The sequence below is a fragment of the Stegostoma tigrinum genome, chromosome 17 (genome assembly GCF_030684315.1).
Source record: "Stegostoma tigrinum isolate sSteTig4 chromosome 17, sSteTig4.hap1, whole genome shotgun sequence".
NCBI classification, from domain to species: Eukaryota; Metazoa; Chordata; class Chondrichthyes; order Orectolobiformes; family Stegostomatidae; genus Stegostoma; species Stegostoma tigrinum.
The window spans coordinates 8,498,556-8,526,393 of record NC_081370.1 but is presented as its reverse complement, the minus strand read 5'-3'; the positions used below and the strand labels follow the sequence as shown (position 1 = coordinate 8,526,393).

The 27,838-nt window shown below is 44.1% G+C and overlaps 1 protein-coding gene across 3 annotated transcripts in view; it reads right to left on the bottom strand.

Annotated features, from left to right (window-relative positions):
- Positions 1–27,838, bottom strand: part of LOC125459222 (oxysterol-binding protein-related protein 8-like) — a 138,848-nt gene that overhangs the window by 11,703 nt on the left and 99,307 nt on the right. For all 3 annotated transcript variants that reach the window (XM_048545326.2, XM_048545328.2, XM_048545327.2), the window contains 11 exons: positions 27,032–27,266; positions 26,475–26,659; positions 20,001–20,082; positions 17,962–18,060; positions 16,960–17,056; positions 15,081–15,179; positions 9,616–9,713; positions 9,103–9,192; positions 5,905–6,041; positions 4,448–4,633; positions 2,595–2,730 (listed from right to left, as the gene is read on the bottom strand). In XM_048545326.2, coding sequence (XP_048401283.1) covers positions 2,595–2,730; positions 4,448–4,633; positions 5,905–6,041; positions 9,103–9,192; positions 9,616–9,713; positions 15,081–15,179; positions 16,960–17,056; positions 17,962–18,060; positions 20,001–20,082; positions 26,475–26,659; positions 27,032–27,266 — 1,444 coding nt within the window. The remainder of the gene's footprint in view (positions 1–2,594; positions 2,731–4,447; positions 4,634–5,904; positions 6,042–9,102; positions 9,193–9,615; positions 9,714–15,080; positions 15,180–16,959; positions 17,057–17,961; positions 18,061–20,000; positions 20,083–26,474; positions 26,660–27,031; positions 27,267–27,838) is intronic.

Genomic DNA, 27,838 nt, shown 5'->3' with positions numbered 1-27,838 from the left:
CAGCAGGCCAAGCAGCATCTCAGGAGCACAACGTCGGCTTTTGTGCTCCTGAGATGCTGCTTGGCCTGCTGTGTTCATCCAGCCTCACATTTTATTATCTTGATTCACTAATGGCCTAGCTTTATTTGGACTGGTCTACATATGAATCCAGGCTCCAATAATGTGGTTGTCTCTTAACTAAAATGGTCTAGCAAGTCACTTGTCAAAGAGTCGCAAAGTCATACAGCATGGAACCAGACCCTTCGGTCCAACCCCAGTCCATGCCGAACATAATCCCAAACTAAACCAGTCCCTCCTGCCTGATCTTGGCCCATAGCTCTCCAAACCTTTGCTATTCATGTACTAATTTAAATGTCTTTTGAACATTGTAATTGTACCTACATCCACTACTTGCTCAGCAAGTTCATTCCACATGTGAACCACCCTCGTGTAAAAAGTTTGCCCCTCATGCCTTTTTTAAATCTCTCTCTGCTCACCTTAAAAATGTTCCCCCTTGTTTAAAATCCCCCACCCTAGGGAAAAGACAACTACCATTAACTCTCTATACTCCTCATTATTTTATAAACTTCCATCAGGTGGCCTCTCAACCTCCTATGCTCCAGTGAAAAAAGTCCCAGCCTATTCAGTCTTTTTCCTTATAACTCAAACCTTCCACAGCTGGCAACATCCTGGTAAATCTCTTCTGAATCCTCTCCAGCTTAATAATATCCTTCGTAGAACTGGACATAGTATTCCAGAAGAGGCCTCACCAATGTCGTGTACAACCTCAACCAGACTTACCAACTCCTATACTTAAGGACTGACCAATGAAGCAAGCATGCCAAATGTCTTTAATCACCTGTCCCTGTGGGAGGCTAGTTTTCTGACTGGATGTTATAGCATTGCAACAAGTATCTTCAGCTGCTCATCAATGATGGATGTTCAGCACCATTTGTGATTCCTCAAATACTCTCCATGTCCAAATTCAGCAAGACCTAGTCAATTTCAAACTTGGGCCAACAAGTGGCAGGTAATATTTGCTCTACAGAAGTGCCAGGCAATGACCACCTCCAGAATCCACCCATTGACCCTTCATATTCAATAGCACTACAGTTGTGAAATCCTCCAATATTAACATTCTGAAGGTTACCATTAACCAGAAACTGAACTGAATGACCCATATAAGTACTGTTGCAGCAAGTGCAGGTCACAGCCAGGAATCCTGCAGTAAGCAACATTTCCTCACTTCCCAAAGCCTGTCCACCACCTACGAGAGCACAAGACAACAGAACTGTCATGAAATACTCCTACTTGTCTGAATGAGTGCAGCTCCAACAACACTCAAGATGTTTGACACTATCCAGGACAAATTAGCCATTTAATTGGCATATATCCACAAACATTCACTTCCTCCATGACCAATGCACAGTAGCAGCAGCAATGCGTATCATCAACAAGATGCACTGTAGAAATTCACCGAGTCTCTTTGGACAACACCTAACAAACCCACAATCCATTTGGAAAGACAAGTGTAGCAGATCTGTGGATATGCCACCACCTGCGAAGTTCCTCTCCAAGTTGCATATCACCCTGACTTGGAAATGCATCCCTGCTGGAAAACCTGGAACTCCCTCACAACTTTGTGGGTCTACCTACACCAAATACATTGCTGCCATTCACAAAGGTAGCTCACCAACACCATTCTCAAAAGCAATTAGGGAATGACAATAAATATTGGCCCAGCTTGCAAAGCCCACATTTCCTGAATATAGTAAAATATTTTTTAAAATAAACCTTTGGTCGAGGAAAGACTGGAGAGATTTGAACTGTTTTAAATAGAGCAACGAAGGCTAAAAGAAGACAAGTGAGAAGTGCTCAAAATTATTTGGGAAATAAGGACGGGAAGTGCTAACTATAGGATGTGTATGTAGCCCAAGATCTTTCTTTAGACACAGAGACTGAATACTGCCCTCCACCCATGAGACACATTTAGAAACAAGTCACATGAAAGGGACATTAGGAAGTGGGTATTAGTTCTTAGATGAATCTTCTTGAACCCAATGACCTTTTCCATTCCTGAAAAGGGAAGTGTTTGTCTGTTTGAAGCCATAATATAAAATCAACAAGAGTGAACAGAGATGCACAGATGAAAAAAAAGTCAATAAGAGAAACTTTCATGAATAAAACAAAGGCAAAATGGTAATGACAAATTTAACAAATCATAGGTTACACAGCAAGTTAAAATGTTGTTTGCTGTTGGGAAAAATGTCAAAACCACAGAGAGGCTAAAAGAAGATCTAACAGAATGGCTCAAAGTTATTTTGTACTGTTCGAGCAGTTGGTAATCAGAGCCTAAACTTAAAATAATTACCAAAAAAAAAGGGAGGTCTAGGGAAAATCTTTTGTACACACTACTTTGTTTAAGTCATGAAATTTCTCACCAAAAATGACTGTGAAAGCCGAATCTTTCAGTATTAACAAGGGAAACAAATACACTCTTGGGAAAGAATGGACCAGGGAATGAGATTAACTGGATAGCTTTTTCAAATTGTTGAAATGGGGTGAATGGCTTTCTCCTTGTGTTGTAAAATTTTGTTGTTCATTTTGATCATGACCTGCTGTCTTATTTGATTGTTGTTGCTGATCGCATCTGTTGACTTGATCGTTATTGATTTGTGCTGAACATTTGTCTGGATGATTCCATCCTTCTCAAATTGAACGATGTCATTTGTTGGATTCCAGGGACTGGCACTGGAAGACAAAAATAAATAGGCAGAGAAGCATCACAAATAATGCACGTAAATTCCCTCCAGATGTTGTGGAAGCCTCCCATAAGGGATTGGAATCATAGAGTTAAAAGCACAGACGGGCTTACATTGAGCTAAAATGAAAAGCAGCAACTGAGCTCTATTTACCACATATTAGTTCCCTCAGTCTAAATAAAACTTGGAAAATCACTTGGATTTTATTTTTAAATATTTTCATTCTCTTTCCCTTATGCAAAGTGTGTAGTAGTGGAAAAATTCACAGGCTGAGCAGTCTGACAGGCCATGGCAATGGATGATGTTGCTATGGCCAAAGCTATGACTAATATGCCAGTAAATCCAGAAAGGTGTGAGGATGTGATAGTCTTTTACTACTTGTATGGTGGGAGCACCTAACTACACACACCAAACACAGGCATATTCTGCTGGATCCCAATTCCAGAGGTACAGCCTCTATTTCTGGGAACCAGGTTCTGATCCTGTTCCCTCTAACTTGAGGCAGGAATTCTACAGTCAAAGCAAAACACTCACTAAGTATTTAAAAGACAGCATTTCCAACAGGAGGAGTTTGTGGAGTCATGCTAAATAGAGCTAGGATTGAGACTAAACCAAAACCTAAGGATTATAAATTGTATAGCAGTGGAATTATATTATAAATCTACAATATGGCTCAGAGATTTTTTAACTGTAGTGGCTTTCTATGCAAAATTATACTTCCCAAAGAGCACAAGTATGGACAAAGCAATTGCTCAAAATGACTCTGAACTCTCTGCTTTAAGCACAGATACTGCAGGTGTTCTCAATTCCACATCTGTCTACCAGAAACCTTATTGCTGCATCACATCCATCACCTGTGAGGTGCTCGAGATAAAGAATAATCATATTCATAATGATCTTTGTTCCCCGTAGTTCTGGTAAAATGAAAAAGAACTTACTTTATTGTTCATTTATTTAGATTTAGTTGACAGGCTGCATGGGTGACTCCAGAACCTCTCATGCTACATTTGGAGTTCAGATGGATTTGTGGAAATCTACTTATGAAGGTGCTGGATCACGTTCTGAGGTGTAGGCAAAAGGATGAAAATTTTTAAAAAAGAAAAAAGCACATCAGCAGTGCCATGATTTTGTGCCAGCAGCACTGTGGAACTTGAAACACAAATGTTGTCACTTTAAAACCTAGCCAGGACATTTATTACTCAGATTTACTTTTGTATTTTTTGTTTTTGTTTTGCTCATCTGAAGGTGCTGATTCTTAGTGGGATAGGGTTGTCCAGATTCCAGAACAGCAAGTGATCTTTTCTTTGTGGATTATCCAGAGGTACGAGACTGATATTGCATTAAAGAGAACAGGATAATTGTCCAGCCTGGTTAACGCAGAAGTGAAAAACCCTGACCACAGTTACATCAGTCTATTTAGTCATGAGATGGACATCACAGCTGAGTTCAATTGTAAATTCCTCTAAACTTTACCTGGATACACTTTTCAGTGAGGCCATCTGCTAAAGGTAGCTATGTAATTCTTTTACCCTCCTCAGTGCTGGTGCAATGGCCATACTGCAGCTCAGCTCAGTAAATGCAGCAAATAGAACTGGAGTAATTTCTTGCCCATAGGACGGTACCATTATCCATACTGCTGGGCACATGAGAGTTATTAATTGTATTTCCTCCTCCGTGTATAAATGTGAGAGACAAAAACCACGTACTCTGTGAATTTATACTGCCAGTTCTTTGTCACCACATCCTGCTGAAATAGTCGTGGCACCCAGTCTTCATGCTTATCATTACGTTCTTTGGCAGCTTTGCGTTGTGCTTCCTCCAAAATAAATTTCTCCAGCGTCGCCTGTTCCTGATCACGGTTCTTTATTGCTTTAGTCACTTGCTGCCACAGCCTGGAAGAACAGCAGAAAAGATTACAAACTCTCCCTTTAATGCCACAGTTTCAAACTCACTAAAAAGCTATTAAATAGAATTCATCAACAAAGGGGCATTCTGGGTCCTTGATGCTATATAAAACCCATTAGTGCAGGGTGCCCTATTCTGAAATAGTGCTTATTAACACAAGGGTAGGTTAGGCATGGCAGCTACAAAGAAGCTATAAAAATAGTGAAACTGAACTCTACATAACCCATTAATAAGAAAGCAGGCCAAGTCCTGGATGAAGTATTCAGCATATTGATATAAAAGTGTTGGTTAGAATAATATAGAAGTTAGTCAGGACTCAGCTGCTATAACAATTACACATTTACAATACTGAAGAATCAGATTACAACACACCGCTATTGCAATCCCGAATAAATAAGTTCCTCACTAAATTTTAGCCATAAAAAAAAGTGATAGAGTTCAAAGAGACACAGGTCAGGTCACACAGTACCAAACATCCCTGTGGATGACTGCTCAGTCAGGTTAGCTCTAAATACAATTGTTTGACCAAGGTACATGAAAGATGCTTATTGTTATATTTTTCAGAAGTTTCTCAGAGTGGTTCACTCACCGATTATTAATTTGGATGTAGCGATTATATAATATGGCACTGAACCACACACAGCACTGTTATACAAGTAGTAATCAGATGATTGACCAGTTAATTTGATTTCAGTTGTTTAAAAAAAATACCTGGAGAAACTCAACATTTTTGGAGAGAGAAACAGAATTCTGAGACAGAGTTCTGACGAAAAGTTACCAGATTTGACGTGGACTCAATTTTTCTTTCTACAGATGCTGCCAGAGGGGTTTCCCCAGCATTTTGTTTTTGTTTCAGATTTCCAGCATTTGTAGCTTTTTGTTTTTATTTTGTTGAAACCAATTGTGTTAGATTGAGGGAGAAATGTTATCCAGGACATCCTAAAAGGCCAAGCCATCGTCACAGTTTCATGTGCCATTTTAGGGAGAACCCTGAGGTGCCAATGTGGATCATGTGCTCAAATCCTGAATAAATCTTAAACCTGTAACATTTCTGACGCTGAGGCCAAACTGACTAAAACCGACTGTAGCTTTAGACTTGCTTCCTGAACCTGTTTTACAAAGTGAAAGGAACAAAAGTTCCTCCAGCAAATCTGTGCCTTATCTAATAAGACACACTGTAGGTTTATGCCAAAATCACCATTTCCTTTCCTCTTTGTTAACCTGAAGCTGTGATTTTATTATTGCCTGCCTGACATACCTTTCAGACTCAAAGTCGTCCTGCTCCTCCAAACACACAACATGCCGCACCAAACGCTGTTTTCGGATCTCACTGGTGACACTCCAGAATTTACCAGAACATCCAGCATTTTTTTCATGAATACACACATCCCGATCCTGTAGCAGAACGGGGGAAAAAAAATTGCACCATGACAGTGATGCTCATACTACGTCCTGATATTCCAACTTTTAGTTGAAAACAGTCATGGTGAATTTTATGATAATCACACAGAGGAAATTAGTGACCACAAAAGCAGTCATCTTTCACATGCAAAAGGGGTTCAATGCTGCTCCAGGTGAAGTAGATGGAAGAGCAATGGGCTGTCTATCCTCATTCTTCATGAGACACACCCACATCAGGTAGATTAAGATTTAGATTAAGTACAGCCAGTTTGGTTGTTCGGTTTGGTTCACATTTTGAATGGGCAGTCCAAAGCCAAACCAGTGTAGTAACAATAGGCAGGGTCAGGGGATATTGCTGTGCTTCATTTAGGGCTGATGTTTACAGCCAATGTACGGGGATGGAATTGGAGGGGGGGTGGAATGAGCAAGGAATGAGGGGGGTGGAGGAAGCAGGTAAAATGGGGACACATTGCAGTAGCAACATGCCAGTTGTCTGCCTGCCCTCCCCTCCCCTTCTTCATGGGATTGGCCGCTACCCCCTGAGGCACTGCCAGGGCAACAGGGCTGCTAGCCATTTGATTGGTCGGCAGCTTTCAGAGGCGGGACTACTTAGATACCATGGAAGTTCTGCTTTAAGCTAATTCAAGTCCCAACAGCCAATGAATGCTTGTGGGGCAATTCTGTGATGCCCCTATCCGTTTTAAAATTCAGCTCAGTGAGAGGCAGGTCAATCTGCTGCACACAGTGATCCATTATTACAAAGCCAAACAACATCTAGATTATCATCAACATCATCAAAAAGACTGGGTTTTCTTCAATTCATTTGGCAAGGAAAAGTAACCACAGAAGAAATCATCACAGAGCAATATGGAATCACCAAAAAAAGGCTTTACAGTTTGTCACAAAATCATTTTTTTATGTCAAATAATGATTTTTGTTTTTAGAATCTACCAACCGGAGACCCGAATTAAAAACAGAGACTAAAGGAGACTTGAACTTTCAATAAAGATAGCTCCCCAATTTGTATTGCTGTATCTTCCACACTTCAATCCACTGAGATGGACAAACCACATATCCCTCCCCCACAAGCAAATATCAAGGCAACAGCCTGAGTGGTTCAACTGGTGGAGATCTTTTGTGTGTTTAGCTTCTGCTTTCAGTGCAATGAAAGAGGACAAGCAGTTGGGATGTTGACAAGTGAAGACCATGTGGGATCCCTCTCCATCCCACCTTGCAAGCTTTGAATCCTGTTTGTTGACCATGACCATCCGGAAGGAAAGCAGCCCTGTACTGCCATTTCCAGAAGGACCTCCAAACTGGTTCATGCCTACAAAAATACTAAGTAGAGGGGTGAGCAAGGGGAAGTCTTAAGATATCAGGCTGTTATGGGGAGAAGGAAGACGAAGAATAGGATTGAGAAACGTATCGTCCCTGATTGAATGGTAGAGAGACTCGATGGGCCGAATGGACTAATTTTGCTCCTATATCTTATGTCTTATCACAAATGTCAACCAAGTGATAAGTACCTACAGGCTGCATGCCCCTTTTGCTTCTCTAGACTCTAATTTTCTAATTCATTTCTGGGAGATGGGGGAATATTCCATCTCACTCCTGACTTAATGCCTCATAGATAGTGGACAGGCTTTGGGGAGTTGGATGGTGAGCTGCTTGCTGCAGGATTCCTAGCCTTTGACTAGTTCTTGTGTCCACAGCATTTATCTATTTAAGTTTCTGGTCAATTGTAACCCTCATGACGTAGACAGTGAGGAACACTGCAGTAATGAGGCAATGTCATTGAATGTCAAGGGTAGATGGTTAAATTCTCTTATCGATAAGGTCATTGCCTGACATTTGTGGTCTGCTTCAATATCTAAGGAGTTGCAAATGGTGCTGAACATTCTGAAATCATCAGCGAACATCCCCACTTCTGACCTTATGATAGACAGAAGGACTTTGATGAAGCCTCTGAAGATGATTGCGCCTAGGTCACTAAATCGAGAAACTCCTGAAGAGATGTCCCAGAGCTGGAAATGACTAATCTTTAACAACCAACTTGGTCAACCCACTCTGTATTCTGTGTGTATGCAGGTTTGAATGGGGTATGCACTAACTATGAGTCAGAATATATCTTATTACTTCTCTTAAACAGTTTAAGTATAAATTTCAGCTAATTTTCTTCTCGAACAAACTTAGAAGAAAACTTGTCCAATTTGTTCTTTTATGACTACAGCTAGTAGTTAACAGTTGAACACTCACTGAATTGTCAAGTGCATCCTTTCTAGACAGTGTTGCTGTGATGAAGGGGAAGAGAGGAGAGAGAAAGGGAAGTAATTTAATCCCTCACAATCATAACAACCCTCTCAAACTGGCAGGTGCTAATAATGTGGAGGGCTAGGGTGTGGTTCAGGTGTAAAAAAATTGATTTAGTCTTGTAGTTTATGAATTAGTGGGGGTGATCTTAAGATACACGTGTTTAAAATATTTGTGTACAGGGGTGCTGTTTACAAAAAGCTTGTATTTACGAATGTATATGATTGTAATTTTATAGACCTGACATACGAGCATTTTCTCCTTTTGTGAGCAGCTGCTTTACGTTGTCCTGTGCTATATCCCAACTGGCATACAAATTAACTTTGTGAACAAATCAACTTGCAAATGGTTTCTGGAACGAAACCTATTTGCAACCCAAGGACTGTATTTAATTAATGGACTTAATGCTACAGGGAGTTTTGCTCATTGGAAAATAAAACTTGTAAATATCACAAACATCAAGGGACTCATTCATATTCCTGGAAGAACTCTTGAGTGTTATAACGTTGATGCGTTGGGCTGAACTTAATAGTCACATGAGTGCTGTTGTCCTTGGGTTGGACAGCCAATCTGAAACCTCCTAATTGGGCACTTACCTGCCTTCCATCAGGGTTTGTTTACCAGCTCCAAGAGCTGCCAGTCATTCACAGACACCTTTGCAAAATTCGCTGGGAGCAAATTGGGAAAACACAAATGGCACCAAAAACAGAGAACTGACGTTGTCTTCAAACCCCAAGACACTTACCCAATGTCCCTCCAGTGTGGCGTGTATCTCCTCTCCCAACATTATCTTTCCTGTGATCTGGTTCACAGCATCACTGCCTCCCAGGAAGGGCTGCCAGTAAACAGGAGGCAATTACAATCGCAGCAGTGAATCACGATGAAGCAGATGCTCCTAATGGAGCAGGTGGAATTTACTTCAATTACATGAAATGATTGCTAAGTATTTGATTAATTGTCAAATTGTTTAGAAGTGACCTTGTACACAGAGAAAACTCATCTGTGCATTAATGTGATGGGCTGATATGCTCAATGCATTGTCCACCAAATTTGCTGATTCCATGGGTTCTACAACAAACTTTACCAGATTACCACCCAGGCATTGAAGACAAAATCCTATTCCATTGCATGTACAGTTCTCCTTACAAGCACATGCATTTCAGTTTGTCAAGGAACTTTGCTGTAATTCTACGTGAAACATTAACGTGATAACACACCCAGCTATGTAGCTAAAAGATTGGGAAAATTTATAACTTACCTTCAACTTGAATTCAAGCTCTGCTCTGTACTGAGTTTTTTCACACTCAATCATTATCTTCCCTCCCATCTCTAGGGATAGCGTTCCATACAAAAGCCCTATAACATAGAAGGTGAATATATTTACTTGATAAGAGACAAAACAATTTTTTTTCCTTATGAGATGAGTTCGGTGGGGCAGGAGCAGGCTGAGACGATGGGTCGACCAGGGCAGGCAGGTTTGTGGATTTTGGGAAGGAGATAGAAACGGGCCGTGCGGGGTTGGGGAACAATGAGGTTGGAGGCTGTGGGTGGGAGGTCCCCTGAGGTGATGAGGTCATGAATGGTGTTGGAGATGATGGTTTGGTGCTCGGGTGTGGGGTCATGATCGAGGAGGCGGTAGGAGGTGGTGTCGGAGAGTTGGCGTCTGGCCTCGGCGATGTAGAGGTCAGTACGCCATACTACCACTGCGCCACCCTCGTCTCAGCCTGCTCCTGCCCCACCGAACTCATCTCCACCTATCTGGACTCCATTTTCTCCCCTTTGGTCCAGGAACTCCCCACCTATGTCCGTGACACCACCCACGCCCTCCACCTCCTCCAGGACTTCCAATTCCCTGGCCCCCAACACCTCATATTCACCATGGACGTCCAGTCCCTGTACACCTGCATTCCGCATGGAGATGGCCTCAAGGCCCTCCGCTTCTTCCTGTCCCGCAGGCCCGACCAGGCCCCCTCCACCGACACTCTCATCCGCCTAGCGGAAGTCGTCCTCACACTCAACAACTTCTCTTTTGACTCCTCCCACTTCCTACAGACTAAGGGGGTGGCCATGGGCACCCGCATGGGCCCCAGCTATGCCTGCCTCTTTGTAGGTTACGTGGAACAGTCCATCTTCCGCACCTACACAGGCCCCAAACCCCACCTCTTCCTCCGGTACATTGATGACTGTATCGGCGCCGCCTCTTGCTCCCCAGAGGAGCTCGAACAGTTCATCCACTTCACCAACACCTTCCACCCCAACCTTCAGTTCACCTGGGCCATCTCCAGCACATCCCCCACCTTCCTGGACCTCTCAGTCTCCATCTCAGGCAACCAGCTTGTAACTGATGTCCATTTCAAGCCCACCGACTCCCACAGCTACCTAGAATACACCTCCTCCCACCCACACTCCTGCAAAAATTCCATCCCCTATTCCCAATTCCTCCGCCTCCGCCGCATCTGCTCCCACGATAAGACATTCCACTCCCGCACATCCCAGATGTCCAAGTTCTTTAAGGACCGCAACTTCCCCCCCCAACGGTGATTGAGAACGCCCTTGACCGCGTCTCCCGCATTTCCCGCGACACATCCCTCACACCCCGCCCCCGCCACAACCGCCCCAAGAGGATCCCCCTCGTTCTCACACACCACCCTACCAACCTCCGGATACAACGCATTATCCTCCGACACTTCCGCCATTTACAATCCGACCCCACCACCCAAGACATTTTTCCATCCCCACCCCTGTCTGCTTTCCGGAGAGACCACTCTCTCCGTGACTCCCTTGTTCGCTCCACACTGCCCTCCAACCCCACCACACCCGGCACCTTCCCCTGCAACCGCAGGAAATGCTACACTTGTCCCCACACCTCCTCCCTCACCCCCATCCCAGGCCCCAAGATGACATTCCACATTAAGCAGAGGTTCACCTGCACATCTGCCAATGTGGTATACTGCATCCACTGTACCCGGTGCGGCTTTCTCTACATTGGGGAAACCAAGCGGAGGCTTGGGGACCGCTTTGCAGAACACCTCCGCTCAGTTCGCAACAAACAACTGCACCTCCCAGTCGCAAACCATTTCCACTCCCCCTCCCATTCTCTTGATGACATGTCCATCATGGGCCTCCTGCACTGCCACAATGATGCCACCCGAAGGTTGCAGGAACAGCAACTCATATTCCGCCTGGGAACCCTGCAGCCATATGGTATCAATGTGGACTTCACCAGTTTCAAAATCTCCCCTTCCCCCACTGCATCCCTAAACCAGCCCAGTTCATCCCCTCCCCCCACTGCACCACACAACCAGCCCAGCTCTTCCCCCCCACCCACTGCATCCCAAAACCAGTCCAACCTGTCTCTGCCTCCCTAACCGGTTCTTCCTCTCACCCATCCCTTCCTCCCACCCCAAGCCGCACCCCCAGCTACCTACTAACCTCATCCCACCTCCTTGACCTGTCCGTCTTCCCTGGACTGACCTATCCCCTCCCTACCTCCCCACCCACACCTTCTCCACCTATCTTCTTTACTCTCCATCTTCGGTCCGCCTCCCCCTCTCTCCCTATTTATTCCAGTTCCCTCCCCCCATCCCCCTCTCTGATGAAGGGTCTAGGCCCGAAACGTCAGCTTTTGTGCTCCTGAGATGCTGCTTGGCCTGCTGTGTTCATCCAGCCTCACATTTTATTATCTTGGAATCTCCAGCATCTGCAGTTCCCATTATCTCTGATACAGCTTGTAAATGATGTCCATTTCAAGCCCACCGACTCCCACAGCTACCTAGAATACACCTCCTCCCACCCACCCTCCTGCAAAAATTCGATCCCCTATTCCCAATTCCTCCACCTCTGCCGCATCTGCTCCCATGATAAGACATTCCACTCCCGCACATCCCAGATGTCCAAGTTCTTCAAGGACCGCAACTTTCCCCCCACAGTGATCGAGAACGCCCTTGACCGCGTCTCCCGCATTTCCCGCAACACATCCCTCACACCCCGCCCCCGCCACAACCGCCCAAAGAGGATCCCTCTCGTTCTCATACACCACCCCACCATCCTCCGGATACAACGCATCATCCTCCGACATTTCCGCCATCTACAATCCGACCCCACCACCCAAGACATTTTTCCATCTCCACCCCTGTCTGCTTTCCGAAGAGACCACTCTCTCCGTGACTCCCTTGTTTGCTCCATACTGCCCTCCAAGCCCACCACAGCCGGCACCTTCCCCTGCAACCGCAGGAAATGCTACACTTGCCCCCACACCTCCTCCCTCACCCCTATCCCAGGCCCCAAGATGACATTCCACATTAAGCAGAGGTTCACCTGCATATCTGCCAATGTGGTATACTGCATCCACTGTACCCGGTGTGGTTTCCTCTACACTAGGGAAACCAAGCGGAGGCTTGGGGACCACTTTGCAGAACACCTCCGCTCGGTTCGCAACAAACAACTGCACCTCCCAGTCGCAAACCATTTCCACTCCCCCTCCCATTCTTTAGATGACATGTCCATCATGGGCCTTCTGCAGTGCCACAATGATGCCACCCGAAGGTTGCAGGAACAGCAACTCATATTCCACTTGGGAACCCTGCAGCCTAATGGTATCAATGTGGTCTTCACCAGTTTCAAAATCTCCCCTTCCCCCACCACATCCCTAAACCAGCCCAGTTCGTCCCCTCCCCCCACTGCACCACACAACCAGCCCAGCTCTTCTCCACCACCCACTGCATCCGAAAACCAGTCCAACCTGTCTCTGCCTCCCTAACCTGTTCTTCCTCTCACCCATCCCTTCCTCCCACCCCAAGCCGCACCCCCATCTCCTACATACTATCCTCATCCCACCTCCTTGACCTGTCCGTCTTCCCTGGACTGACCTATACTCTCTCCACCTATCTTCTTTTCTCTCCATCTTCGTTCCGCCTCCCCCTCTCTCCCTATTTATTCCAGAACCCTCACCCCATCCCCCTCTCTGATGAAGGGTCTAGGCCCGAAATGTCAGCTTTTGTGCTCCTGAGATGCTGCTTGGCCTGCTGTGTTCATCCAGCCTCACATTTTATTATCTTGGATTCTCCAGCATCTGCAGTTCCCATTATCTCAAAAGAACAGAGTATTATTTAAACAGAGAACGACTGTAGAAAGCTGCACCACAAAGGGACTTAGAGGTACTTCTGCACGAAACACAGAAAGCTAATGCATAGCAGGTAACCAGGAATGCTAATGAAATGTTAGCCCTTACTTCAACGGGATTGGAGTATAAAAGTGGAGAAATCTTACTGCAGCTGTACAAAGTGCTGGTGAGACCATATCTGGAGTACAGTGAGAATTTTTAGTCACCTAATTTAAAGGAAAGATATCCTTGGAATTAATTCAGAGTAGGTTCTTAAGATGATCCCCAGTATGAAGGGACTGTCTTATGAGCAAAGGCTAAACAGATCGGAATTCTAGTCACTGGAGTTAAGAATAAGAGGTGATCTTGTTAAAACCTATAGGATTTGTAAGGGGAATGCTAAGAGGATATTCCCACTTTTAGGAGAATTTAAGACAAAAGGGCACAGTCTCAGAATAAAGGGGCATCAAGCATCAATTTAAGGCTGAGATGAGGAGGGATTTCTTCTCCCCAAGGATTGAGTGTCTCTTGTGCTCCTTACCATAGAGAGCTGTGTGAACAGAGTCCTCTCATATATTTAAGACTGAAAGTGATAGATTCTTGATCAGTGGGGCAATCAACAGTTAAGAGAAAAGGGCAGCTATGATCCCACTGAATAGTTCAGCAGGCCCGAAGAAAAGAATGGCGTATCATGTTGCTATTTTTTATGGTCTTACATGATTTTAAAAATGGTTGACATAATGAAAGCAGGACTGAAGCATTACAACTGAGGAAGCACCGAAAATGGGTTTCGACAGCAAATTACATTTCCACAGTGCTCTTTTTTACAGGGTGGGGACAGAAGTTGAGGAAAACAAGAAGTATCACAAATCATAAATTCACAGTTTAAGACAAATGTCTTGTGGAGTTATCTTGAGACAGGGACAGTTAGCAAAGCAGAAAGTCGCAGGAAGGGAGCTCAACATGGTGGGACAAAGTCGCTCAATAAGTACTCACGAAGGGTGGAGCGGTGAGACTGACAGGATGGGATGGTGGGGACAAAACTGACTGAAGAAAATTGTGGCTCATCCATGTCTTTATGTTTAACAGGCGTTTAGGAAAGAGTGGCAGTAGCTGCGATATTGAGTTATTTATTTTAAAAGATGATTGACAGCTGGAAGAAGTTTTCAGCCACAGTAAACAAATCCAGATTACTGCTCATCGAATTCCAGTCAGGAGTCAGACAACACCAGGTTATAGTCCAACAGGTTTATTTGAAATCACAAGCTTTTGGGGTGTTGTTCCTATGTCACCTGAAGTAGACAAAGCAGCCACTCTCTGAAAACTTGTGATTTCAAAAAAAACCTATCGGACTGTAATCTGGTGTCATGTGACTTCTGACTTAGCTCCCTTCAACCCCCACCCCACCCACCACCAGTCCAATTCCAGCACCTCCACATCATATAATTCTAGAATCACCCAAAGGCTGCAATAGGATTACAGTGGGGTTGATATTCCCAAAGAATATGCTCCACAATCCAAGAACCTCTCCAATCCTTTTTGCGAGTTGCACTCCAGTTCCGTACTATGGTGTGCAACCACAAATCGCAGAGATACCTTGGCCACAGCAGCCAGAACCATACCTTTACAGTGTGCATATGGCATGGTGATAATGTAGTCCTCACGTCTATTAAGGAATTGAAGTTGTGCTTTCCCATCCAATATGGCAGACATTGAATTCCCTGCAATAGGAAAAGGAAAACATTCTTGGAAAGAAGCAGCTTAAACTTCTATAGTCTGAACAGAATTTAGAGCACAGTTTAAAAAAAAAGAAAGATCCAGCAGGACTTATACTATCTGTACGTAAATTGTTGAGTTTAAATGCTCTGGGATCCACTTTGCCATTATTTATCTGAAGACCAAGACTTAGTTTTTAAACTTTTTTTTGCGTTATCTGGATGAGTATGGGTATGGATCGTTGGGGAATGGAAAACCTTCCATTTCAGGAGTAGCAAAGGTTGGAGATAAATTCAAGCTTCTTTTACACTCAGAAGAACACTTGCATTTAAATAATGTCCCTCATGACCTCAGATCATCCCAATGTGTTTTACAGCTGAAGATGTAGAACCAAGAGACTGAATGGTTTCAGACCCAAGTCCTAAAGAGAATCTCTGGAAGTATTTTATTCCTGTTGCTGTGAGAGTGCTAATTGATAATGAGATAGACTGAAAGAGTGCTCGGGGGCCATATTCAATTGAGACTCCTCAAACATATTTTTTTAAAATCATTCACAGGATGTGGGTGTCACTGGCTGGGAAAGCATTTATTGCATACCCCTAATTCCAATTAAGATACAGCCACATTGCTATGGGTTGGAGTCCCCTGTAGGCCCGACCAGGTAAGGATAGCAGCTTCCTTTTCTAAAGTAAATTCAAGAACCAATGAGTTTTAATTTCATGGAATACTTACAGTGTAGAAGCAAGCCATTCGGCCCATCAACTTCAGAATGATCCTTCAAAAAGCATCATCACCACCCTACCCTATCCCTTTTCCCATGGTTAATCTATCCAACCTGCACATCCCTGGATACTATGGGCAATTTAGTATGGCCAATCCACCTAACCCCTGCACATCTTCGGACAGTGGGAGTAAACTGGAGCACCCGGAGAATGTGCGTCCACAGCCACCTGCGGCTGGAATCGAACCCAGGTTCCTGGTGCTGACAGATAGTGATACTAATCACAGAGCCACCACGCTGCCCCAATGTGCTGTATTCACTTAATGGATATTTGCACAATCTCACACTAATGGGGAACCACTCTCCCACTCCTCCTATCCATAAAGCTCCCTAAAATGGGCGAGAAACTGGATCTTTGAATTGATGATTGCTGAAAAATGATACATTTTGTTGAAGCTTTTCCTATTGCATCAATCTGAACAATTTCCAAGAAATACCAAAATAAAGGGTAAGCCGTTATGTGTACTGTATGAGAGGAAAGTGCTGACTCTGATTGGTACAAATGTTGCCATGGAGATTGCACCAGTTAGATGATGACTGACAACTAACTGTAAAGCTTTTATTAAATTTTAACATTGACACTGATTCATCAAGGCACTGTGCTGAGAAATGAGCCAGAGAATGTTGTTATCTGTTCTGTTGAGTTGAAACAGTCACAATGTGTACATGTTCTTTCATCTGCAAAGATCAATGCCCTACGTTTTGACAGGTATAGCTTACATGCGCAGATACTACACTATAAGCCCATCATGACAATCCCAAATTTGTTGTCAGCATAATTCCTAGCATACTCAGGATCATTTAGCAAATGCCATTCAGTTAGAATTACTTGGACAGTGTGTTTTGGATCTTGCAAGCACGGGCTGTTTAATCAGTGCCTTGACCACTGCAAACAGGCTTTGACAAAATGCCTTGCTTTCTTCAGCAATGCTGAACTTCTGTACTATTAAACGATTGTTATAACTAAAATCATCAGAAGATACAATTGCTCTGAAATACTTTACCATAAAACTTGGAGCGAGCCAGGATGGAGCCACTGATACAGAAATTGTCCTTCCTGTTACTGATGTAAAAGGCAGAGATGGGGGGGTGATGGGATACCTGAGATGGAGAAGAAAGAGCAGTTATTCTGGAACTTTGTGGCTCGTTAGGAAATCATTTCATAAACAGAACGGATCTCTCTGAACCAACAATCCTTCTCCTAAAACAAACTTGTAAAACCCTTATTACTTATCCTTGACACTGATATCCCTATGTAACTCAAAAATCCTCATGATTCATTTTTTCACGATACCCCTTTTCTACCCGATCCATAGGATGGGGCCTAACTGCTAGGCCAGCATTTGTTGTCCATATTTAATGGCCTACAGGGAAATTGTCAACATATTAGCCAGACCAGGTAAGGATGGCAGATTTCCTTCTCCAAAGGACATCAGTTTTTTGCATTTCAAACTTTTTTTGAATTCAATTCTCATTATCTGCTGTGGTGGGATTCGAAGTCATGTCCCCCAAACATTAGCATGGGTTCTGGATTACTGGTGCAGTGACATCAAACATACACCACTGTCCCCTTGCCATCATTTCAGGCATTGTTATTCCCTAGAGTCAATGTTTCTCAATCTCCAACACTTATCCAACATCCCCACAGAAACAGATTCACACCTAACACACCCCCTTGCAGACAGATTCATTCAACTTTTGGAAAAGCCAGAAATGAACATTGAATAAAAATTCTGGAAATGCTCAGCAGGTCAGGTATTTCAAGTAGATAACTGTTTATTTGCCCCTAGCACTCATCTGAATATTTCTTCCAGAGAAGGAAATACAATGACTCAAAATAACAAGAACTCCACTTCCAAACTGATTTATGTTTGCGTGATACTAGTCAGAATATATATGCTGTAGCACCCAGAACAAGGCTTGACACAAGCACCATTGATATTTGTACTTTACATGGCCCACAACGGAGATGGATAACGCACACAGTGATTTAAAAAGGGCATTACCTGCTCTGCAATATAAAATGTCCGACTGTCAGTTTTGGGATGGTACCAATAGCAGCGGAAAGTCTCTCCCAAAATAGGATTGTATGGTTTTTTTAGACCCTGCAAGAAACAAAGGTAAATGTAAAAGAGGCCATCCATCATCCCTGCTGTTGTGAGACATCTTTAAAGTGGTTTTAATCTGGATTCAGTTAGTTTTAAGGTCAGACTCAGCTGTGGCAGCTGATGTCTCAGCCCAGTGAAGGAAGCACTGCACAAATCAGAAGGCTGTCAGGACCATAGTCATGGCTGAAAGGCTGAAGTAATTCAGAATGAAGGCTGTTTCAAATGGCACCAGCCAGCTCTCCTACTTACCTGCATTTGCATTTGTCTAAGATATGATCACCTGTATAAAGTTACAATGCAAACTGCCTTTTTTGGATGGTAGATTGTTTAAAAACACTGAATATATTTAACTGGCTTAACATCACAGCGATGAACAGTGAGATTCCGTGCAACGTAACAGAAATTTGTGTACACCTGCTGGGTCATTGGCTTTGGCATTCATTACTAGAAGTGTCTCGGTCATTTTAAGCGTGGCAGTGTTAATGTCTCTGCCCTTTCACCTGCTGCTTTCGACCTTGGAAAATAATCTCCCATTCTAAACTGCCTTTTGCACTTACTCCTTCCTCTCAAACTGTGCCTTCTGCAAGCTTAGATTTCTGACATGAGCGTCCCTACTGTCCTGATTTCACCGTCCTATGGAACGACTGACCAGTCAACTCTTCACTCCAGGCACTGTATGGTAAATTACATTGTAATTGTAAATTATTCTCTTTGTTCAAACAGCATCCTCTCCGAGCTCACAGTGATGTCTTTTAGTATCTTTGTCAAAAGCTTTTCCATCTACAGCATTGTGGATGTTTGCTAAAAGGGAACCCTTAAGACATTTACAAACTACTTAGATGAGCACTTAAACTGTCACAGCATTCCAAGGCTACAGACCAAGTGCTGGAAATAGGATTAGAACAGATGGATGTTTGATGACGTGTACGGATACGATGGCCTAAAGGGCCACTGTCCACACTGTAAAACTCTATGATGATTCTTTGCCAAAACTTTGCTTCAATTCTCCAGTCTAATTTCCTCTTTCTCACATTACTATACTATTCTGGCAATGACAAGTTGCATCATTTGTGATTGTGTTGTGAGATCTTTACGTTTATCTTGTCCCCTCTCTGTGTCTAATTTGGTTGACAACACAATTGCTTCATTGAATCCTTTCTATTGTCTTGGGACTGCCCTGACCCCACAACATCACGGGTCGAAACAGCAGAATTCTTGTCTCACCCCCCGCCTTTCTTACCTCCTGGTTGCCCTCAATGTCATCCCGGATCAGCTTCTAAAGTGCATTGAGACGACATCAGCCTTAATCTCACCACCACTTTATCTTACACTGACATCTACGCTGTGAAATTGTTTGCTTGTATCAAGTTATATCCGAATTAAAGTGCCTGCTAACTGGAAATCAGTTTTTCACTCGCCTCCATAAATCTGAACCTTTGGCACTGAAATCTCCTTCTCAGCAATTTGATTAGTTTCAACCAGGCCCCATTTAATTTGGCTGAGCTTCAGATTTATCACCTTATCCAACAACCAGATAATTTTTTCTTCCATTTCCAATAAAGTGGTGGACTCCCACCTCAGCATGACTGTATTTTATCACCACTTTTACATCTTCCAATCCCTGTTCCACAAATTCCAACATCCCAAGCTCAGCTGCCCATGTTTTATCACTTGCTCATCCCATCTTGCCCATCACTCGCAACTTTGCATTTTGCATGCTTAATGCAGAACTACATGGATGAACAAATTCTAATAGGCTGACACATAGGTGCCTTAACCATCTGCCATAATGGAGCAGCAAACAACAAATCTCCAAGTCAAGTTCCACCACTACAGTCTCTTACCCACCTAAGAGACACCTTACCATGGTACCCATCATGTTTGTCATTGGGTTCTTTCTCCTGGTAACTATCCTGTTGCTGTTTATCCTGCCTTACCTTCGGTTTCTTGTAAAACCCAGAGAGGTACCATCGCAGAACCTGTTTCATGCGACTGTATGCATTCTCTTCCAGAGCAGCTCTGCGGAAAAATAGAAAGCACGAATCAGAAATCTTAAGTTAAGATAACGGCCGAGAGAGCACTACATTTCCAATTATGGGCTGCCGGATGCAGGCACCTTGCAAAAGTTGCAATAAGCTTCAGAATTTTGAGTTATCCTCTGTGAACCTGAGCCACCCTGGGTCTTCAAGTGCCCTGGCCAATTAAAGAAGTTTGGCTGTGCTTGCAACTGAAAGTTTTCCAATATCTGGTCCAGTGAAGTTACAGGATCCAAGGAGTCTGGCGCTCGAGTGACTTTTGGTGAATATCAAAAGGAATGCAAGTGGAGGGAAAATAACACTTTTCATTTTTGATACCTGTAGTCAGCATTAAGTGCTGACTGGTTATGTATATCACACTTAGGTGCAGAATTCAAACTATTTTAATTCTGTTTCAAGATAGCAGAAATAACATGACAAGGTCTTCATGTTTTCCATAGGATTAGAGCTGATGATTCCACTCAAACTATGGACTGTCTAAGTTTAAAGGTCGTTTTTAACACTTGCTTGTGGTTATTGGGGAAAGCCTTTTTACAAAGGTTTTCTATGAGCAACAAGAGAAGGACAAAGCTTAGCGACTGCCAATTCTGGCAATAACTTGGCAGTCAGTCAGGTGGTCTGGAAAACCAAGTAAGTGTTTAGGATGAAAGAATAATGTTGAAAGATTAATGGGTGATAAACTCCAAGTACGGCTGGTAAAGACAGTGGATTGAATCTTGGGGTTCCAAACCGAAATGACAATTTTCCTGTTTCTCTGATGCTGCCTGGCCCACTGTGCTCTCCCAGCTCCACGCTGTGTTATATCGTCGGACCAAATCTTATGCTTTTCGGTCAAAGGTGCAAGTTACGTTGAATTTTCTGGAGGGAGTTCTGTCATGAGGCCTAGCCAGTTTACTCAGCGTATCTCACCAAACTCACCTCACTCACTACCTAAACATCACCCCTACAGTGTCCCATCATACTTAATACCCACCTCATCTTACCACATGCCATTCTCAGAGCAATTTTCCATTCAGTTGATATTTGCTGAAAAACCCTTAGGCACACACCATCTTTGAAAGGCCAAGATTGCAGGAACTGCCAATGCTGGAGAATCTGAGATAACAAGGTGTAGAGCTGGATGAACACAGCAGGCCACGCAGCATCAGAGGCAGGAAAGCTGATGTTTCGGGTCTTCAGAAATTTCTGAAGAAGGGTCTAGGCCCGAAACGTCAGCCTTTCTGCTCCTCTGATGCTGCTTGGCCTGCTGTGTTCATCCAGCTCTACAACTGGTTATCTCATCTTTTGAAAGGCTGCTGTGTGCCTGAACAAGAGTTGGCAAATGGGCATTACGTCTACCCAGCATCGTGACAATGCAGCTACAATGCCATGCTTCTCACCATATAAAGCCGACATGTCTGACACAATAAAACCTTCCCCTTCCAGCCTGATCGTTATCAACTCTTTGTCTGACCAACTGCTTTTCTCTCTTTTGAGGCTCTATCCTATTATTTACTCCATACCCAAACCCCTCCTCCTTTTTCTGCATATAAACTGACGTTTTCCCAGCCACCGTCAGTTCTGAGGAAGGGTCACCAAGCCCAAAAAGTTAACTCTGTTTTATCTTTCACAGAAGCTGGCAGAACTGCTGAGTTTTTCCAGCAACTTTTGTTTTTAATGCCTGTCACAACCTCACACATACAAACTATTCTCTCACCCCAGTCACCAGGCCACATACTTCATCCGTCTACAGGCTACGAGCAGCCTCGACAACAGCACAACCCTGTCTCCGATGCCCACACTGTGCCATGCTGTTGCTCTTTTCCTCAGTAACCAGCCTTGCAAGACCCCGCGACCTTAAGCACATCAGGTACCAGAGTGCTCCAGGTTGTAGGAATCATGGCAGGTACCGTGCAGGTGCACATATCCGGGAAGTGTTAATGGTAACCATAGATCATCTGTACATTAATGTAAGGGAACCCCTGCTTGTTGATGAATTTCACAGTGTTGATACAGCTCTCAGTACCAGAGGGTGAAATTGACGGCACCATGCACCTAGCTATGTTTCCGGACCCTCTGTCCCCATGTCATCATGGCGGGGACTGGGCGGGGGGGGGGGGGTGAGGAGGAGACAAACTGGCATGATGGCATCATGACGTTGTACCAGGTCACTGTCCTGATGGATTGTGGGTGCCCGACTGAGAGATCCCACACAGCTCAGCCCACTGCTCCTGGGAATGATGCAGTTGCACAGAAATGCAGTACAGCTGTTACCTTCGTATGTCTGGGAGAGGACGGCCTACCATTCCTACAGGCCCCAGACCCGCTCCAGCGCCCACCATAGTTCTGTCAGCATCACGGGACATGTGGAACCTGGGTCACATTCTACCTCCCTCATCGCCAGGAAGGAGAGTCAGGGGAGAAAACCTCTGGGCCTCATGCCTCCTCTAGACTGCTTTAGCTGACCCGGGTGCTCTTCTTCCTCTACAGTATCCTTCTGCTGCTGCTTTTGCTATCAGTCCTGCTCCTCCTCCTGCATTTGCATTTGCACCAGGGACAGAGCTCTCAGTAGAAATGTTGGGGACAGAAAGTGCAAGTGAGGTTTTTGGATTTCAGAAGCACACTCTGCAGATGAGGGCTAGCACACTTCACCACTCTGCACCTGATATTGATGGACATGTTTCTATCATCCGGCTACCTTCAGGCTCAGTGTGTACAATAACGCGGTGAAGGTGCTTCCTGGACTGAGTGACCATAACACATGGTTGAAAAGCGTGTGCCTGAAGCACTCTTGACACTTTGCCTCCCCCAGGCCCACAACAACCTTTCAACTTCTTACTGCGCTTAACGCAGTCCATCATCACACTTCCATGATGGACGATGAAATGATGGTGTGGGTGCTCACAGAGCACCTTTGAAAGTTATGTAAATAATGTTTCACGCCTGGCCAGCACTGGCCTTTTGTAACATCACTGCTGCTAACTTTGCCAGGATTAAAACAGCTGAATTCAATTTGTAAAAACCAATGGCATGACATCTGACCCCTTAAGCATCTTCACTCTGCATGCTCGTTGTAAATCGACAATGAAATAATAGCAAATTGTAAGCAGCTGGAGTATGTAAGTAACAACTTCATGTGTTTGCTCCTTCAATATCCTTGCACGTAGCAAACAGCTTTCACCCGACAAACGGACAGTCACCCTGCCCACCCTGGGCACCATGCTAACCATTTTACAGCAGCACCTCACATTGAGATACCAAACATCATGGCAGGATCACAGCTGGCTATGGAAACCATTGGATTGCAACTGGCCACCAGGTTGACAATTGCCAGATGCCAATGACCAGGGATAAGGGCTGCAGCTGGTCTCTGTTGGTTGTACCTTGAGATGCTGTTTGGCATACCCCACGTGGAGATCCTTCAGAGCAAGTGTTGAGCTTAATCCGCTGGGTTTCTGCTCTGCTTCCTACATTCTCACATCCAGCATGTTTGGCACATTTGGTAAAATAGAAAGCTGAATATGAACGAAGCAAATCAAAGTCATTATTAAGGTGTTTAACAAGCGAGAAACTAATTGCACTGCTTGTGAAATGCATAAAAGTTGGACCTCCTGTTGTTGAGATTGACTTGTCAAGATTTCTCTTTGGTTTCTGCCACTAATCTCTCAACAGTCCACGTCTCTCAGACCCCAACAAGATTCTAAAATTGTGAAAAAGGAGCAAGAAGTTAATAACTTCAGTATCTTCCATTTGCTTACACCGTGAGACAAGTGTTTCCTTATGGTAGTGCACAATTCTTATAATGTGTCACTGAAGAATCACAAGTTTAATTCATCAAAAGCAGGTTTTCATAATGTACTTGCAGTGACTGCAAGCTGTTGTAGCAGTACCACACACCACAGATAACAAAGCATATGGCAATCTGTGACTAGAGATATAGTGTGCAAAAGTCAGGAAATTGTACTCAACCAAAATATAAACCAACCCCTCCAGCTGGAATGATTGCATGATTCATTGAAGAATTATTTTAAGATTTCAATTCCTTTTCTGTTTTGCTGCAAGGTCACTGCATCTACTGGCTCCATTTGGAGCTCATCTCCACTCATTCATTTGCCATTCCCCTTTCATGGCAAACACTTGCCCATGATTCCTAATGAGTTGTGGGTTATTGTTAGAATTGGGAGTCACTGCGCGCTCTCTTGTTGTCTAGTGTTAACTTTTACAAAGGCTTCCCCCCAGCATCCACAACCTGAATGAAGAGTTTACTCCCACATGAAGAGGTTGAAACAAACAGCAAGTGAAACAAACACATTTTAATGAAAAGCTATATATGTAAACAAGGAAGAAATCAATACATGGAAATGCTTAGATGAAGCAAATAAAATGGGTTTGGAGTATAAACCCAGCTCTGTTGTAATTTCTGTTCAATTAAATTCAGTCCAATAAACACTCTCAGGTCAGTTGGGATGACAAGTTAAGTGCTCCCTCCGCTTTGCAAATGAAGCAGTCCCATGCTACAACCAGCACTTTGCAAGATTTTACAAAGTTCTGCCTCTGTTAATTAGTTCGTTGCTTCATTACGCAGTAAAAGGTTCACCAGTGATGTGCATTTGTTTGTGTTAGGACTGACAGCACAGCTGTGGCTCAACTGGGGAGGTAACGGCCTAGTCGTATTATCACTGGACTGTTAGTCCAGAGATCCAGATAATGTTCTGGGGTCCGGCTTCAGATCCCACCAGAACAGATGGTGGAATTTGAATTCAATGAATATCTGGAACTAAGAGTCTAATGATGACCGTGAATCCATTGCTAATTGTTGGAAAAACTCATCTGGTTCACCAATACCCTTGGGCTACATGTGACTCCAGACCCACAGCAATGTGGTTGACTCTTAACTGCCCTCTGAGCAGTTAGAAATGGGCATTAAATGCTTCCTAGCCAGCGACACCCTCATCCCGTGAATGAATTAAAAAAAAACACTAGCTTAAGAGTCAGAAGTTCGGAGGCTTAGATGTCACTCGCAGGCTTGAGGCTCCAACTAAACATGAGACAAGGGCTGTTGTAGCACACTGTCACCACCTATAAGCCATAAGGCACGGGTTCAAGTTCTACCTGCTTCGTAACACCACTGAACAAATTGATTAACAGTATCCACGCTTCAATGCATTAAGGACAGTGCTTTCCTGTTTGAAGTGCCACCTTTGGCAACTTGCCAGAATGGCCAAGTGGTCTAAAGTGTCAAATTGAAACAGTGTCTTAAAAAACAAACAAAAAACCCTGCGGATGCTATCAGTCAGAAACAAAAAACAAAGCTGCTGGAAAAGCCCAGCAGCATCTGTGGGGAGAAAGCAGATTTAACGTTTCAGTTCTGAGGAAGGATAGCTCAACCCAAAACGTTACCTCTGATTTTCTCTTCACAGATGCTGCCAGACCTGCTGAGCTTTTCCAGCAACTTCGGTTTTTGTTGTTGAAAGAGTGTCTTGCTTGCAAAAGCCTGATGAGTTCTGGTCCCTTTCTAGAGAGTGTTCAAATCTCACTCCTGGCATCCATCTGCACCACACATATTTACTTTTGTCCACAATGCCTTTAAAGCCAGACCATCTCCTCCAGACAAATCCAGACCACTACTGACCTGCTGGCCAGGGAATTAGCCAAACACCCGTCTCACTATATATACTGACATCTTTGAAAACAAAAAGCGAGTTTATCCAGATCCGAAAAGATTTCTCGGGAACCCAGCTGCACAATTTGAGCGGTCACATAGAAATTCCTGTGTGAATTTCCTGTACAGATTGATGTTGCACACTTCTCATTTCCTCACTCTTCTGTCACCAGCCTGGACATACCTGACATTTGGGACAGCCCCACCGGAGGAGGCTCTCCATGTGGGAATCCCCCACTTAACAAAGAGGGGTTTGGTGGAGGGTGCTGTGTATTGCTATCCTCTGTAATAGACGGGCTCACAGGCTGCCATGTCGTCTTTAACCTCGAGGAGTTTGTGCTCCAAGTGTGTATGGATGATTGTTTTTGGTTGCACTTCAGCCTGATGCTTCTGATCTTTGAGTCCAGAGAGGGGAAGATGCATGTGTCAGAGCACCTCCTCATGGGTCTGCTCCTTAACCTGGTCACTCGCAGGTCCAGGGAGCATGTCAAGGTCCATTTCAGGGGCTGGAATTGATGGGATTTACCCTTGCAGTTTTCATTAAACAAGGAAGTAACATTTGCCGCTCTCCAGTTCTCTGGCATCACCAAGTTTAAGGGAGGCTGAAAAATTATGGCCAGATCAGAAGAGACTCCCTGGCTGGTATGGGGATTGACGTGGGAAACTGGGTTATTAGTCCCATGCTCTAACCATGTGAGCTAACTTGACAGTAAAACAAAAAAATCATCACTTACTGAGACAGTAGGTCAGCATGGTAGTAGTAGTCAGACAATTTGTCCAGGAATGAACGAGGTTCCAGGATAAACGTTGGTAACACAACGCGAGATAGGTCCATTCCCGGTCGGAGTTGCTTCAACACTGTCCACATCAGACTCTTGTTCTCTTCAGTCACGGTTTCAGCCTGAGAGGTTTCACCAATCTACAGACCCAAATGGAAAGCAAACATATTTCTATCAAAACCACACAAGGACTTTTCCTTCACGGCCAATAAGAGAAACCTCCCTACTGCTTCAGATTCGGGAAGGCCACTGCATGGATCCAATTTCAAATTTATCAAACTTTATACTCAATATTCAAAGCAGCTTTCCGAACACAGTGCAGCTTTCGGTTCACAACACTTCCCAAACTTCATTTCTGCAGTGTCTCACAATCAAATCCCACCCAGGTGGGAATCTGATCTTTACTTGTTGCGATTTTGAAAAACTCCATGTTCAAAAATCCGCACGCAGTCTCAGGAAAAGCAACGGTTTAAACCCCAAATAATGCTAAGTGTTTGCCATACAATTCTTACTTCTCCAAAGTCCTCTGAATCTTCTGCCAAGTAAGTTGTCTCTGGCAAGTCCTTCCTATTCATCTCCCCCTGGATTTCAGACAGGTCTGTGTCACTTTCCTCACTCCTGCTGCTCTTGTCGATCGTGTCATTTTCCAGCTCATCGTGGTGAGGATCATGCTCTCGGTCCGATTTATCAGAATACACGTCAACATCTTTGTACTGAACGTGGCTTGCAAATTCAGCATCGCTTGAACTTTAGACAGAGAGGGGGAAGAAAAAATAAGACAGCAGGCTTAGGAAAAACAGCCGGAATCAAAATGAATTGTTAAATTACCTGAGATAATAGGAACTGCAGATGCTGGAGAATCCGAGAAAACAAGGTGTGGAGCTGGATGAATACACAGGCTGAGCAGCATCATAGGAGCAGGAAAGCAGACGCAGCTTTCCTGCTCCTAAGATGCTGCTTGGCCTGCTGTGTTCATCCAGTTCCACACCTTGTTATGTTAAACTGCCCAAGTGGGATCCAAGAAAGGATTCTGATTTAGAAAAGGAAGTAGAAAATTAAGTTCTTAAGGTAGCAGGTACAGGGGTTGCAGCAAAGGCATGATCTGCCAACACAGGTAAGACAAAGATGGGAAATGCACATTGGGCAACTGCTGTGCAAGGTGGTAGGATTCGGTGGGGAGGGGGTTCAGGACGGGGGGGCGGTGGTGGAATATGGCAGGTTAGAAAAAGAATTTGAAGCTAATGTAGACTGTAGTCATAGCATGGAATAAGGCTTCAGTCAGCATGGCAAGAAGGCAGTGATTATAAATTTGTTTGGAG